The sequence below is a fragment of the Xyrauchen texanus genome, chromosome 9, assembly GCF_025860055.1.
Source record: "Xyrauchen texanus isolate HMW12.3.18 chromosome 9, RBS_HiC_50CHRs, whole genome shotgun sequence".
In the NCBI taxonomy this organism is placed as follows: domain Eukaryota; kingdom Metazoa; phylum Chordata; class Actinopteri; order Cypriniformes; family Catostomidae; genus Xyrauchen; species Xyrauchen texanus.
The window spans coordinates 36,709,051-36,722,960 of NC_068284.1; the positions used below are offsets into that span (position 1 = coordinate 36,709,051).

The window sequence follows — 13,910 nt, forward strand, 5'->3', positions numbered from 1 at the left end:
GTTATTTTTCCATTGGTGGCTCCTGTGAGTTAGAGCAGTGGGTGTCGTTGATTGCCATTAATCTGTAGATCCACTCCATACAGAGTGATTGTAAATCGTCTAATCTTGGTAAAAACCCTGTCGACTATGCTAATCAGCCACTTTGGCCAAAACATTCCCTCACTAAAAAACATGGAGCTTTGGGTAACCTCTCTCTCACAAACTTCATGACCTGCCTCCGTAGGCAGCATTTTACATTTACATTTATGCATTTGGCAGACGCTTTTATCCAAAGCGACTTACAATGCACTTATTACAGGGACAATCCCCCCGGAGCAACCTGGAGTTAAGTGCTTTGCTCAAGGGCACAACAGTGGCATCTTGGTGGTGCTGGGGCTTGAACCCCTGACCTTCTGGTCAGTAATCCTGAGCCTCAACCACTGAGCCACCACTGCCCAGGCAGCATTTTAAGGCATCATATACTGTAGGTGGCTGTTCCAAAAGGTAGGCAGCTTAATTATGGTATATAAAAAACTACTTATATCATTTGGCATAAGCCCTGTCCTGTTTCAGCACTCAGATGCTGCTTGAACAGTCAGTTCCTGCCGGAGGCGATGACGGCAGGGGAGTGGAGCGTACCTCTGCCCAGGATATACAGTATATATGTGTATATATATATATATATATATACATATATATATATTCCTAAACAGTCAAAATAGTCTCTTCAAAACTGGGCTGGGATGAGAACATTGGGGACCCAGAGACAGCCAAAGTAGTGGGGTCTAAGAGATCTTTTCTACCAAAAGATTAAACAAAGTCATCAAGACTTCAGTCAAGGGCACTTGGATATGACTATTAAATGACCTTGAATGTTAAATGGTCAACCGTTTATTTTGAATCGGAATGACAGCAGTACAGTTTGTGTTTATAGATATATATATATATATATATATATATATATATATATATATATATATATATATATATATATATATATATATATAAATAGGCTTTCCTTGCCATCCATGATGACATCTAATTTTCACAAAATTAGAACAAAAATGTGTTTATTTGTTTATTATGAAAATCTTGTAACATGCTGATTAATAAAGCAAAATTTAGATTGGGGGGAACAAAAAAAACTTTATAGTCTAAAGGCACCACGTTAATGTTTTTGATGTTAAAATAACCACACTTGCAACTCGTACATACAGTAAATTAGGCTTAATGTGGTGCCTCATGTCTATAGCGGGGAGAGTGTCAACACGTGCGGAGCGGGAAAAATCTTTGCATTTATGATATATTAAATATTTCTCTCTAGCGCTGAACACAATAATTTAGCCAGATGTCAGATAACTAGCACAAAGATTTAGAGCTCAGTCTGTATTGAAATGTCCTTCAGTCCAGATCCAGACCAGAGTCTGCCTACTGAGGACCCCTGCTGTATTCTATATGGGTTTTTCAACTTTTTGGTTTTGTTATATGAAGGACAAATGAAAACGTTTAACTTGAAATGTTTTACAATTCCTTCATAATTTATTTTTGGCACTTTTCAAATGCATTGTACTGTTTTAGCCTAGTTGCAGACCTACATTTGATCTATAAAAAAAAACTATTGTTGCTGTCTATGTAGAAAGTTCCAAATCAGTCACTCGTGAGGTTTCATTCCAGTTAGGATGCTGTCAAGGTAGTTGCCTATAGGCAGTAGGCAGTGAGAAAACTCACAAGTTTTTGGAACAGACAACTTTCTTTGGCTCTCTTTTCCTTCTCCTTCGGTTTCTATGCAAAATTCTTGAAACTAATTGTGTACAAAGGCTGTGCTGTTTTTTTGTAACTTCTTTTGTCTTTTGTTCTGCATTGTATTTGGTTTAGATGTTCTGATGGCCAGAAACAATTCTGTTCCCCCTCCTTCTCCCTCACACTTTCTCTTTAACTGTGTGACAGTAGTGAAAAAGGACTCAAACAAAGTGCTGTCATTTGTTTAATTTCTTCATTATGGAATGTTGACGGGATCTTTCGCTTAATTTTCTTTTTAGTTCCTCAGTAAAAGAGGCCTCTCAAAAGCATTTACTTTGATTGTGACTTTTAAAGATGGCTGCTGTCATCTAATCTTAATCATACTGATAGCATTCAGACTGTAATCAGCTGTTAACAACACACAAATGCAACTTATTATGCAGCACTCTTAAAAAAAAAAAACAGTTCTTTAGTGATTCTTTTAAATGGTTCCAGCAAAGAACACTAATTTTGTCATGAACAAATTTTCACTATGTAGGGTTCTTGACTTTATAAGTTATATGGTTCTTTAGAGATTAAAGTTATTTACATTACATTAAACAACAGTCATTTCCAGTCCTCTATGTGATTGGATAATTTAATATAAGTGAACTGGGAAACTTCACTGTTTGTATCACTTCTCTTGTCTGTGATCGTGGCATTTCAGACTGTCCTTTTTCAGTCTGTGTGTTGCTTGGCTTTGTTTGGAATCATTTTTCATTAGCGATGCAAAAATAGAAAAACAACTGGCCATATTGTGTTTAAAATGTAACTTACTCTATATTAACTTCTTTTTTTTAAACTGTTCTATAAAAGTGCACTGTAGAACTCATTTAATATTGCTTAAGTATACAGTAGGTTCTTCAGATCAGTTTATTGGTTTCTGGGTTCTTTAAATCACTTTAACACACAACTATATAATTATGACATTTTGTGGATCTTTGAAAGGTTCTCTTATTTGGTTTTCATTGGAACGTTTGTTTTTAAAAGTGTTCATGTTGTTTTTAAAAAGAGTTCATAGACATCTTTAATATATATATAAAAAAAAAATGCAGAGATTAATTAATAGCCTGATCTGCTGATCCAGCCAGCTTTATGAACTTTCATAACTGTAATAATTAGCTACAGGCATATTGTATAACTACAAAGGTGACTTTGTTTCCTCTGATTGTTTAGTTCTCAAATTAACAAGAAATCCTCATTCTATATCAGCTTGATATAGAATGAATCAGTGTGACGAGGTGGCTGTTTTATGTCATCAGCATGGGCGGTTTTCTCAAGGTCACAAGCTTATAGCCAAATTAATGGCTAAGGTTGGTCACCTACTGTTTTAATACTATGGAAAACACAAGGTAATAAAACAAGCAAATAAGCATTATGGGCGGAAATAACTTCATGCTGTGACCTTTCAGGCTTTATAGCTCTTCCTCAGCCCAGATACATGTCAAACAGGAAGTCAAACATTTAACAATGCCTGCTATTCATCACGCTAGGATGAGGACAATGTTTAAAAATGATAAACAGAAGGTCAGTCCAGAGGTCAAATATTTGCAGCATGTTAAGTTCTCAGATAACGATATATAGGTGTGACGAGGAGGGGGGCATGGCTGTGAGGGTGCACGGTCGGCACTGAATCAGATGATCAGAGTGAGAAAAAGGGGAGCTGGAGATGCCAGTTCGAGAGAGAGAGAGAAAGAGAGACACACACAGACGGCCGCACTGCGCGCGCGTGTGCGAGTTTGTTTATGTTTGTTTTATAATGAGTTTAACATTAAACCTTATGTTTACTGTTCAGCCGGTTCCTGCCACCTCCTTGCCAATCCTTTAACTGTTACAGTGGTGCCGATACCTGGGAGGCGACAAGATAGGATTTACATTAATTTGTTAGAAAAACTATGTTATTTTTAAAAGGATAGTTGAACATTGTGTCATCATTTACTCACCCTCATGTTGTTCCAAACCCAAAAGGAGATGTTATGCCGAATGTTAGCCTCAGTCACCCATCACTTTCATTGCATCTTTTGGCCATACAATGAAAGTGAACTGAGAATGTCTTTCTGCCAAGCATTTTATTTTGTATTGCAAGGAAGAAATTCATACAGGTTTGCAACAATATATTGATGATGCGTGAATGATTTAAGTTATGTTTCTAATAAACTTACTAGTATTTCAAAAGGTCATCACTTGGACCAAACAGTCGCTGATTACTCATTAGCGAATGCCTTACTTTATGCCAGCGCTCTTGCTAACATTTCTATAGTCTGTCTGGTCAAAGTTTGTAAAATGAGATGCCGGATGAATTAAACCAGATGAGGTGATCGTAATTCAACACACCGGTGGAGCATGAGGGTAAGGCCAGCAGCAGTCATGGGAATATCTGCACTGTTTTTTCCACCTAATTGCAAGTCAGTTAGAAACAGTTGGCAAGGACATGTGGCTAGGGAGGCTTTAATGGTGATGAATGCAATGCCAGGAGGACTGAAGGAGAGGAGAACCCCTGACTCTTTCTTCCAATTTCTGCAGTCCACTAACACCAAATTCTCCCAAAGGCTTGATCAACCTTTTCCTTCTGAATGACATTAAAACCTACTTGTCAAATTAAATATTTCACATTATCTAGCTTGCATAAACTCGTTTGCCCAGAAACAGCCAGAGAGAGTTTCAAGAAGGTTTAGTCAAGGTTGAGAAGTTCTTTTAAACATGGTGCTTCTTTCCAGCCTTTGAACTTCCATTACATACACATTTCAATTTGAGACTGTTTGGTTTCAAAGCCTTCACTTCACATGCATATTTACTCAACTTGAGCACTGTTTAAAGGTATCAAACTTTCTTCTTAAGGTGCCTCAGCTATGCATGAACCCATCCATCCAAGCCAATGCTGAGGAGAAAGATCTATTCCGTTTGATCTTGGCTGACTTTGTCTGGGTGTCATTCTTATGGCCTTGATCCTAAAGATATTCTGTTTTGGAGAGAGGTGTTTTTCAGACCTGGCACCTCGCAGAGATGGGGGAATCAAAAAGTGCCTTAGTCAGCACCGTGCTAGGAGCAGGGGCTGATGGGAATGGACTCTACAGCTCTGGGGTTCTTGTTACAGCGGATCACTTTTTCCACAGCTCTCATTTCAATAGTGTTAGTATGCTGCAGCCCAGCAGAGCGCTCCAAGCAGAAAGCACACTGTCAGCACTATCAGCCCTTGTTCCAACTCAAGCCCTCAAAGAATATCAAGACATACATCTGAAAGTATAGCTAGAGATGAAGAGAAAGAAAAATGGCAATGGAAGTTCTAAAAAGTGAAAAGGTCAGAGAACAGAGGGTATCTGTAACTCATCTAAGCATTTCTGTTGCTCACTTGGTAGATTTTGGTTCTAACACTGCCATAGTTGTGGGTTAAATTCCCAGGGAACACACTTATAAATAAAATGTATACCTTGAATGCAGTGTGAGTCGATTGTGATGAAAGATTCTGGAAAATGCATAAGTTTCAATGTTGGCAGGTATTCCTGTTGCTCAATTGGTAGAGCATGGTGCTAGCAACGCCATGTTTCGAGTCCCAGGAAACAAACAAACAAACTAATGTATACCTTGAATGCATTTTAAATTGCTTTGGATGAAAGCAACTGCCAAGTTCACAAACTTAAATGTTTGACGGTGTTCTTGTTGCTCAACTAGTAGGTATGGCGCAAGCCATATGAATGTTGTGGGATCGATTTCCAGAAGAGACCACATATTGATCAGTTGTATACCTTTAATTTACTGTGAATTGCTTTAAGTAAAGTCTTCTGCTAAATGCATATGTTTAAATGTCTGCAGGTATTCCTGTAACTTGATTGGTAGAGCATGGTGGTAGCAACAAGAATATCATGGGTTCGATACCCACAGAATACACAAACTGATTAAATGTATACCTTTAATGCATTTTGGGTTAGGGATAGGTAGAACAAACGGTAGAACATGGTGCTAAAAATGCCATGGTTGTGGGTTCGATTCACAGGGAACATGTGTGTTACTCATTGATACAGTGCATTTAAGATATACATTTTAAGTCACTTAGGATAAAAGTGTTGTAAGTGTTCTTGTTGCTCAACCAGTAGATCATGATTCTAGCAACTCAGAGATCCTGTGTTCGGTTCCCAGGCAACACACAAACTGATGAAATGTGTTCCTTGCTTTGGATCAAAGTGCCTGCCACATGCATACATGTAAATGCGAGAGGACAAGAATCAAAGAGAGAAAGTGATAGAATAAGAGGAATGTTGATGTATAAAGATTCCAACAGTACAGTGCCCAGGACAGAAAGCTGGAAGCTGCCATGAAAATCTGTGCTTGTGTGACAGTGTATTAGACTGGGTAAATAGATATGCAAATTGAGTGTGAGACTCAGAGAAAGAAGCAATATGAATCTGAAATCTGCTGGACCTGCACATAGAGTGAAAATGTAGCTTTTTCTACAGTCAGCAAAGTACAATAGAAGGCCCAGGCCAACCGAACATCCCAGGTCTGTCTTTTCTGTGTGGCAGAACATTTGAAAGAGAGTAAGTGCATTAGGCAGTGCAAAGTGATTTGTCCTCATAGAGCTCGGGCTGCATTGAGAGAGCAAAGGCCTTGCTGAACAAAAGCAAGCAGCACTCGCTCATTTATGGAGGAACACTGGAATATTGGAGTCGTACATCAGAGTGATGCTCCCTGCTTTGTTCTTCAAGAAGAGACGTTTTGTCAATATAAGATGCTCTTTTTCTCATTAGATTCCTGAGAGGCCTGTCAGCCATACAGACGTATAATGAGAACAGCTTCATAAGATTTGTGGTCCTCAATATCCGTACACATACTCTGTATAATGGAAATGTATGCAAGCTGTTGACATAAGCATAGTGTAGGATACTCACATTTTCATTTTAAAACAGGATCTGATTACGAAAACAGTGGGATTGCACATAATAAAGAAAGAATCTGATTATTTGAACATGATACTGACTTTGTTGGCTTTCGATAACAAAGAGACCTATAAATCATATTTTCAGTATCTTTGTGGTGTCTTTTGTTGGTTCATGTTGTTTTTTTCTGATTCAGATAGTGTGATAATTTTTCTTAATCACGATTTATGCAATTACAGTTAATACAGCATAAACACTGGTGTGAGGGCCGGAACCTTTGTAATGTGTCCGCCCGGAGTCATTACACTGACGCATACAACACAGACACACACACACACAAACACACACAATAACGCCAGAGCCCTTCTATCAAGATGACCCTACAGGCTTAGCAAAAAATAGCATTCCGCAGCGGTCCCATATGGGCGGTACTCTCGTAACACGCTTTTTGACCGTTATACACTCTCCTATGATAGAGCCATGGGCGGTACTGTCGTAACATGCTTTTTGACCGTTACACACTCTCCTATGATAGAGCCACGGAGGTTGTCATCGCAGTAAATAAAATAATCTCTGATGGTGATAAAATGATGGAGAAAAAATTTAGCGACTGACAGCACTAATAAATCGTGGCTTCCTTGAAGGAGGAAGCGGAAGCCGGGTGAGCAATCCACGAAAGAAACTTTAATGCACAACTTTTTAGTGTACATCAAACACTCGAACTCGGCTGCTTTTCACCAGTACCAATACATACTGCTTTTCAGCATTACAGCACCAACACAGACAGACATACACATAGATCTGTGCGTCTCTCTCTCTCCCCTGCACTGCCATCTCTAAAAATCACAAAAAATATCCTAAATAAATCAATTTTCATCATATTTTAGCATCTTCAAAGTAGCCACCTTTGCATAGAATTTGCAGAAATGTGCTCTTGACATTTTCTCAACCAGCTTCTTGAGGTATCACCATGGGATGATTTTTAAACAGTATTGAAGGAGTTCCCATCAATACCGGGCACTTATTAGCTGCTTTTCTTTATTATTCGGGCCAAGTCATCATTTCAAAAACCTTTTTTACATTTAATACATTTCTTCAAACTTTTTTTTTCTGGGAACAACACTGACCCCAAACTATAACCAAGTAAAATACACACATAATTTTGTGGTTTGTGACTTGTGTCTCTTCTGACAGTTTAGCTTTATGTTGCTATAATAAATAGCTTTTATATTTGCTCATATCTCCCCATCTCACAGATTGCATTCGTAAAACAACATATGCAGAGTAGTAATGCAAATTTTAATGAATGGTGTGTGTTCTAGTTTTGATGACCTTCGCTGAGCCACTGTCCTTTTTATATGCCACATTTTTCCCTCCCATTTGATATTTTTTCTCCTTATTATCAATAATAAGATGAGTCAAGGCTTCCACAATCACACACACACATGCCCATACACACAAGGGGAATCCATTCGTCTAGCCAGTTACTGCAGTTTACATGATGACAAGCATACATTTGATTCTGCCAAGTAAAATCAGCATCAAGCTGAAGTGATGGAGGATCATGAACACAGGCAATCATTTTCACTATGTGGCGTATGCACATGTGTATGTCTGAGTGAGATGTTCTTGCCAATGGCAGAATTATTCTCACTCTCATCTGCCTTGAAATCACAGCTCCAGCCTGCCAACTGGCCATGGCTGGGCTCCTGTGACCCTGGCACGGGCAGACCCTCTCCCCTCTCCTCATCATTACTGCCAAATTAAAATCCACAAGCCTTTAGCTCATCTGTCTCCCTGCTGCCGGCTCTTATCATGAGCTTGGCCGTTTCTTTGCAGTGCTGAATGGAGAGCGTGCTTATTACGGAATCCTTGGAACTCACCCCAAACCAATTATAATCAAAAGATGGTTTTAAAATGCACTAGTCCTTGATTGCAATGAGCGAGTTCTACATTTTCATTTCAGATTAGCTGTTGTGAGTGATTCTTACTTTAAGACAAATTACAGAGGGGAGTTTAGGCACAGGAACATGGCGAGAATAACCTGAAGAAGGGAAATGCAATTTCAAGATATTATCCTTGATTAAAGCATAATGTCGTTTGCAAGGAAGCATAAAAGATAAGAGGTGTGGAAAGTTTCAAGGGCTGATTCGCTTCAACAAAACCTAGTGAGGCATCTTCAGGAATGTCTGTGAGGTGCATGGGAGGAGAAATGGTTTTCTGGACATGCTAAACCAGGGGGAACCTGTATGGAAGAGTGAATAATTCAGTGACTGCATCCCAGTTTGCATACTTTTACTAAGCACTAAAAGTATAAGCCTGATCTCGTGAATTTCTGTGATTGTGGCAACATTTCTGCAAAATGAAATGACATTGTACATTACACGTATTGCTGCAGTGTCAAGGTGAAATGTCCAATTAGAGGCACTAAAAGCAAGTTACATTTTCCCCAAAAGATGAGATTTTAAGGTTAATGCTCTAAGGAGTTTTAAATTAACAAATCCTATCTACCTCCCTAACCTAAACTTTAACCTTGGCCTAAGCAATAGTGTCATATAAAATGCAAATGTGGCATGATAGAGCATTAACCATAACACTTTTAGCTCTGAAGGTGTTTTAAAGATTTCCTGTTTCAGTGGCATACCCTAAAATTAAAGGCTTATAACTCAACCAAAAAACAAAACAAAACAATAAAGGAGTGTTTGGTATCATTGTAAAGAAAACTTTTCACATTTTTTAATGATATAGTTTATTTTAGATTCTGAGACTTTCAGCCTAAGAAGCTGCTGAAAAATCACACAAAAAATTGAGCCAAAAAGTTTCTTTTTGTAAAATATGTTGTCCATTTGTTTTTCTTTAGCGACGTTTCAAAGTTAAGCTTTATCTTCTGCGCAAAAACTTTACAAAAACTGCTTTCGTTTTGTTCCCCAATCATGTCAACTCTATCTGAGAATATTTTTGTGTTGATACAACAAAGCAATAAAACATTATAGCATTACAAATATAATTTATCATAGTGTCTAAAAACGTCTTCATGTGTCCAAAAGCCTCTCCAAACAATTAAATCATAATAATTGTAAATAATAACTAAATACAGGTTTGCATAGCATGTTATTCATAACACTTTTGATTTGTCTGCAAATTTCTAAGCAGTTGTTCTGTTTTGGTCATAATGCCTGCATGCACTGGAAAGTAGGTCTTCTTAGCTTTCAAACTATACCTATTTTGTGTTGGTCAAGACTGTATTTATATGTAATATTTTGAAAAAAATTTCACAGAGCTTAAAGGGTTAAAACAAAATCTTTTATTTTTTTCTTTTTATTTTAGTTCAAAATAACCCCTAACTCTAAGCTAACCCTAAACAAAAGCAATGTCCCTACCCTAAATCCTACACCTAAACCTAATTGACGGTGTCACAAAAGATAATGTGAGATTAAGAATGCAATAGTTGAAGCAATCACTTAATTTTATGGAACTTTTATGATACTTTCTGTTAACGTGTCGAGTCGCATGCTTAAGTTGTATATGTAGTTGGTAATGTAATGCAAGCGTTAAAAGGTATCTTTGAAATCATGCATTATAGTTAAAGTGTTTCGATATCATAAGATAGCATTGTGTGAGTAAAGGACTGGAAAATACATGTTAATGAACTGTTAATCTGCCCTACTTGTGATTTGTGAAAGTTAATACAACTCGTTGCTGTTCCGCCATTGTTGTTGTTTATTTCACCAGAAAACCGATGTGATAATTGTGACGAATGTAAAACTTTTTTTTGGACAAATTTAGTCATAGTATTTTGATTCTATTAGACCAGGTTAAAAAAAGTATATACAGAACTTAGCCAATAATGGGATAGTACGTTCTTTTTTTAGTATGTATTTAGACAGCATGCCATTTACTTGGACATATTAATGCATAAAATCATCAAAAGCCATAATCCATCATAAAATTGTATATTAGTACCACACACTGTTGTGGGGTTTCCATTTGCAAGTATTGCTATTGCAAGTTAGTATGTACTATTCCAATAATGGGACAGTACACGCTTGTTAGTATGTAATAGTTAGATGGGCTGGTTGAGTATTTCTGTAACTGCTGATCTCCTGGGATTTTAACACAAAACAGTCTCTAGAAATTAATCCCAAGTAGTGCTAAAAACAAAAAAACATCCAGTGAGCGGCAGTTCTGTTGATGGAAACGCCTTGTTGATGAGAGAAGTCAACAGAGAATGGCCAGACTGGTTCGAACTGACAGTCTACGGTAACTCAGATAACCACTCTTTACAATTGTGTTTTGGCGGCATGAGGGGGACATACGCAATATTAGGCAGATGATTTTAATGTTTTTGCTGATTTATATATATATTAGAGCTGTCAGTTTATAATGCTGTTAACGCACATCCTTATATGATCCTTTTAGTAAACCATGCGTTGACCGTCATGAATCCAGATGGTGGGATACATTATGCTGAGACCTGTGCCAAGCATTTTGTCAATGTAGCAAAGCAGGGGAACATTTAGAATGAAGTAAACACACAACCAACACAGTTAGATAGTGCTCGTAACATGATTGAAGCGGCCATTTGAACACCTGTCTTGCACTTCACACTAGAGTTTTAGTGCTGGCCAACATGTCCAGGAATTATATAGTTTGCTGGATAAATTGGAAAAAATCCACTCATCTCATCACTAAGCATGCACATTGAAGCTCTATTAATACAGGTATTACACTAAATTACTTTGATTTTCTGCTCATAATATCATGTTTGTGCTTAGATTCAATCCAAGTAATTAAGAGAAACAGTGGCTGTTTTAAGCACTTTCTTTTTCTTCTTTTACTTTTTGTGATATTTCATGCATTAATACACTTACATAGGCCTAATTATTAATGTGTCATTATTCCAGAGTCCCTCCTGCAAAATTCAAGCACAAGTGGTCTAGAAAAGAAGCAAAATATGACCAGTTATAACGATGATGTGTCTCGCTTGTCCACTTCTGATTGAATCACCCCAAAAGATTGCAAGCCTTTTTTTATGTTGTTTGTTTACATGATATCATGAATGAACTCTCCCATTGAGTTCGTGCATGAATTTCAGGATTTACTCACCTGTTAATCAACTGATGCGCTAAAGGAAGAGTTTTAAACTGGCACGCAAGATGGAAAATGTAAGCGCAGCGTAGTTCTAGCGGGAAGACTAGCAGCTGTACATCATCGCACCATTAGCTAGGTAACTCCTAGCCAATCACATGTAAGCCATTGCTTTATAAGTCTGCTCACAATCTATCACATTGCTGTTTTGTGTACTAACACTGTAACCTCCACCACCCCACCACCACCAGTTGGCTTACCCCAATGAGAGACATTATATTTCTGTTTTATTTTCATCAAATAAATGTAATCTTAAATTTAACCAAGTCTGTGAGATTTCCTGATAGAATAATGCAGGCTGCTTTTGAACGTCGCAAACTGTCAGGAAAGTCCTCCGTAGCGCAGCGCAAACATTTTTTAATGTTTGCACAGTCTCCAAGGTTCTGTCATTGTCTCTGCATAATACTGCACTTGATTGTGCACTAGCCACTGTAGAACAGCAGAAGATGCTGGAACCCTGCAGGTAATCTACACTGTCATATGTCCATTTAATCCCACGAACAGGGTGAAAGGGAACTAAAAGGAGATGTTGATGTATTTTAAACAGAGTTGTCAATTGTAAATGACAGTGCAGACTTTATTTTTTCTCATAAGTGGTGCAAATAGTCACATGACCAGAGCTAGTTAATTCCACTATGCTCCTCTAAACATTATGTCTGTGAAAACACCATAAAAGGAAGCAAATGGTGGTGGTGTAGTGGTCTAAAGCACATAACTGGTAATCTGGTAATCAATCTATCTATCTATCTATCTATCTATCTATCTATCTATCTATCTATCTATCTATCTATCTATCTGTCTGTCTGTCTGTCTGTCTGTCTGTCTGTCTGTCTGTCTATCTATCTATCTATCTATCCTTTTGACATATTTTGAATTGTGCTGTGTTCAATTTCTGTTGTAGAGTAGGTTGTGTGTAAATGACTGAAAAACAATAAATACATCTGAATGAATCATATTTTTATGGCTGTTCACGAGATATTGTGATTAATCACGATTAACTGCAAGAAAACATACGATTAATCGTGATTACAATTTTGATCGTTTGACAGTCCTAATATATATATATATTATTTTATTTTTTTTGTAATGTACAGTATATTTTTTTATTTTAAACAACCCACCTTCATTAAACATAAACATGACTCTAACAATATCAATGAATTGGCCTGATACATAACTGCAAAATAGTTAAAACAGAAACTAAACTAGAATGAAAATTAAACTATAGCCGTCCTGACTTCACCTGTACTTTACCAGCAGCATGGAAACAATCATACATTTTCTTCATTCTTGCAGAGCAATGAAAGCTTGGAACCCACACAATTTTATGAAATGTAATTTATTTGTATTTTTTTATAGGTGATGTTTTTATCTTTTTTTTATGTGTTTTAGACATTGTGGATACATCAAAGCCAAGCAAGATCCAGATGAGGAAAAAATGCAGTTTCAAAACGGGAGAGGTACAGTGGCCAAAATACTCGGCACACACATAGAAAGCAAACTCTCATATAATGGATTGTCAAAACAAAGATCTCTCTTCCAGCTTCTGCTGTGAGAGTCGAATATAAATCACATTATTCATGCTTAAACTCACTGTAGAGTTTATCTTTTCCAACACTTTTAGGAGACTGTTTGGGTTTACGGCACAGTCGTGTCTTGGCAGTAATAGCGACTCAAAAGCCCTGTGTGAAAATTGCATGTGATCTTTCTTTTTTCTCTCTAATTGCAGTGAAACTGCCAGGAAGCAGGACGTACATTCACCCCCACACTTACGAGGACCCAAATCAAGCCGTACGAGATTTTGCAAAGGAAATCGATGCCTTCAATATACGCATAGAGAGAGTTATAGGTGCAGGTATGAAAACAAGTATATCTCCTACTCTTCATATAGAGCAGTGGTTCGCAACTGTTGGGTGAAACTCAATTCTGTTTTAATTGAGTCACGGACAGCAGGGGAAAAAACAATGCTAAATGCAAATAATAACATTCTACCCACCATATTATCATGCATATTTAGGATAGGTAAATAAATAGGCTTTTTAACTTTTAACCCTTAAATGCATGGTAATTTTCCGCTTACGTATTCAGATCTTTAGAGACCCGGCACACATACTATATATATATATATATATA

At 37.4% G+C, this 13,910-nt stretch overlaps 1 protein-coding gene across 1 annotated transcript in view; it reads left to right on the forward strand.

Annotated features, from left to right (window-relative positions):
* Positions 1-13,910, forward strand: part of LOC127648702 (ephrin type-A receptor 3-like) — a 182,179-nt gene that overhangs the window by 135,485 nt on the left and 32,784 nt on the right. The window contains exons 9-10 of the mRNA XM_052133423.1: positions 13,170-13,237; positions 13,507-13,632. Of these exons, the coding sequence (XP_051989383.1) occupies positions 13,170-13,237; positions 13,507-13,632 (194 nt within the window). The remainder of the gene's footprint in view (positions 1-13,169; positions 13,238-13,506; positions 13,633-13,910) is intronic.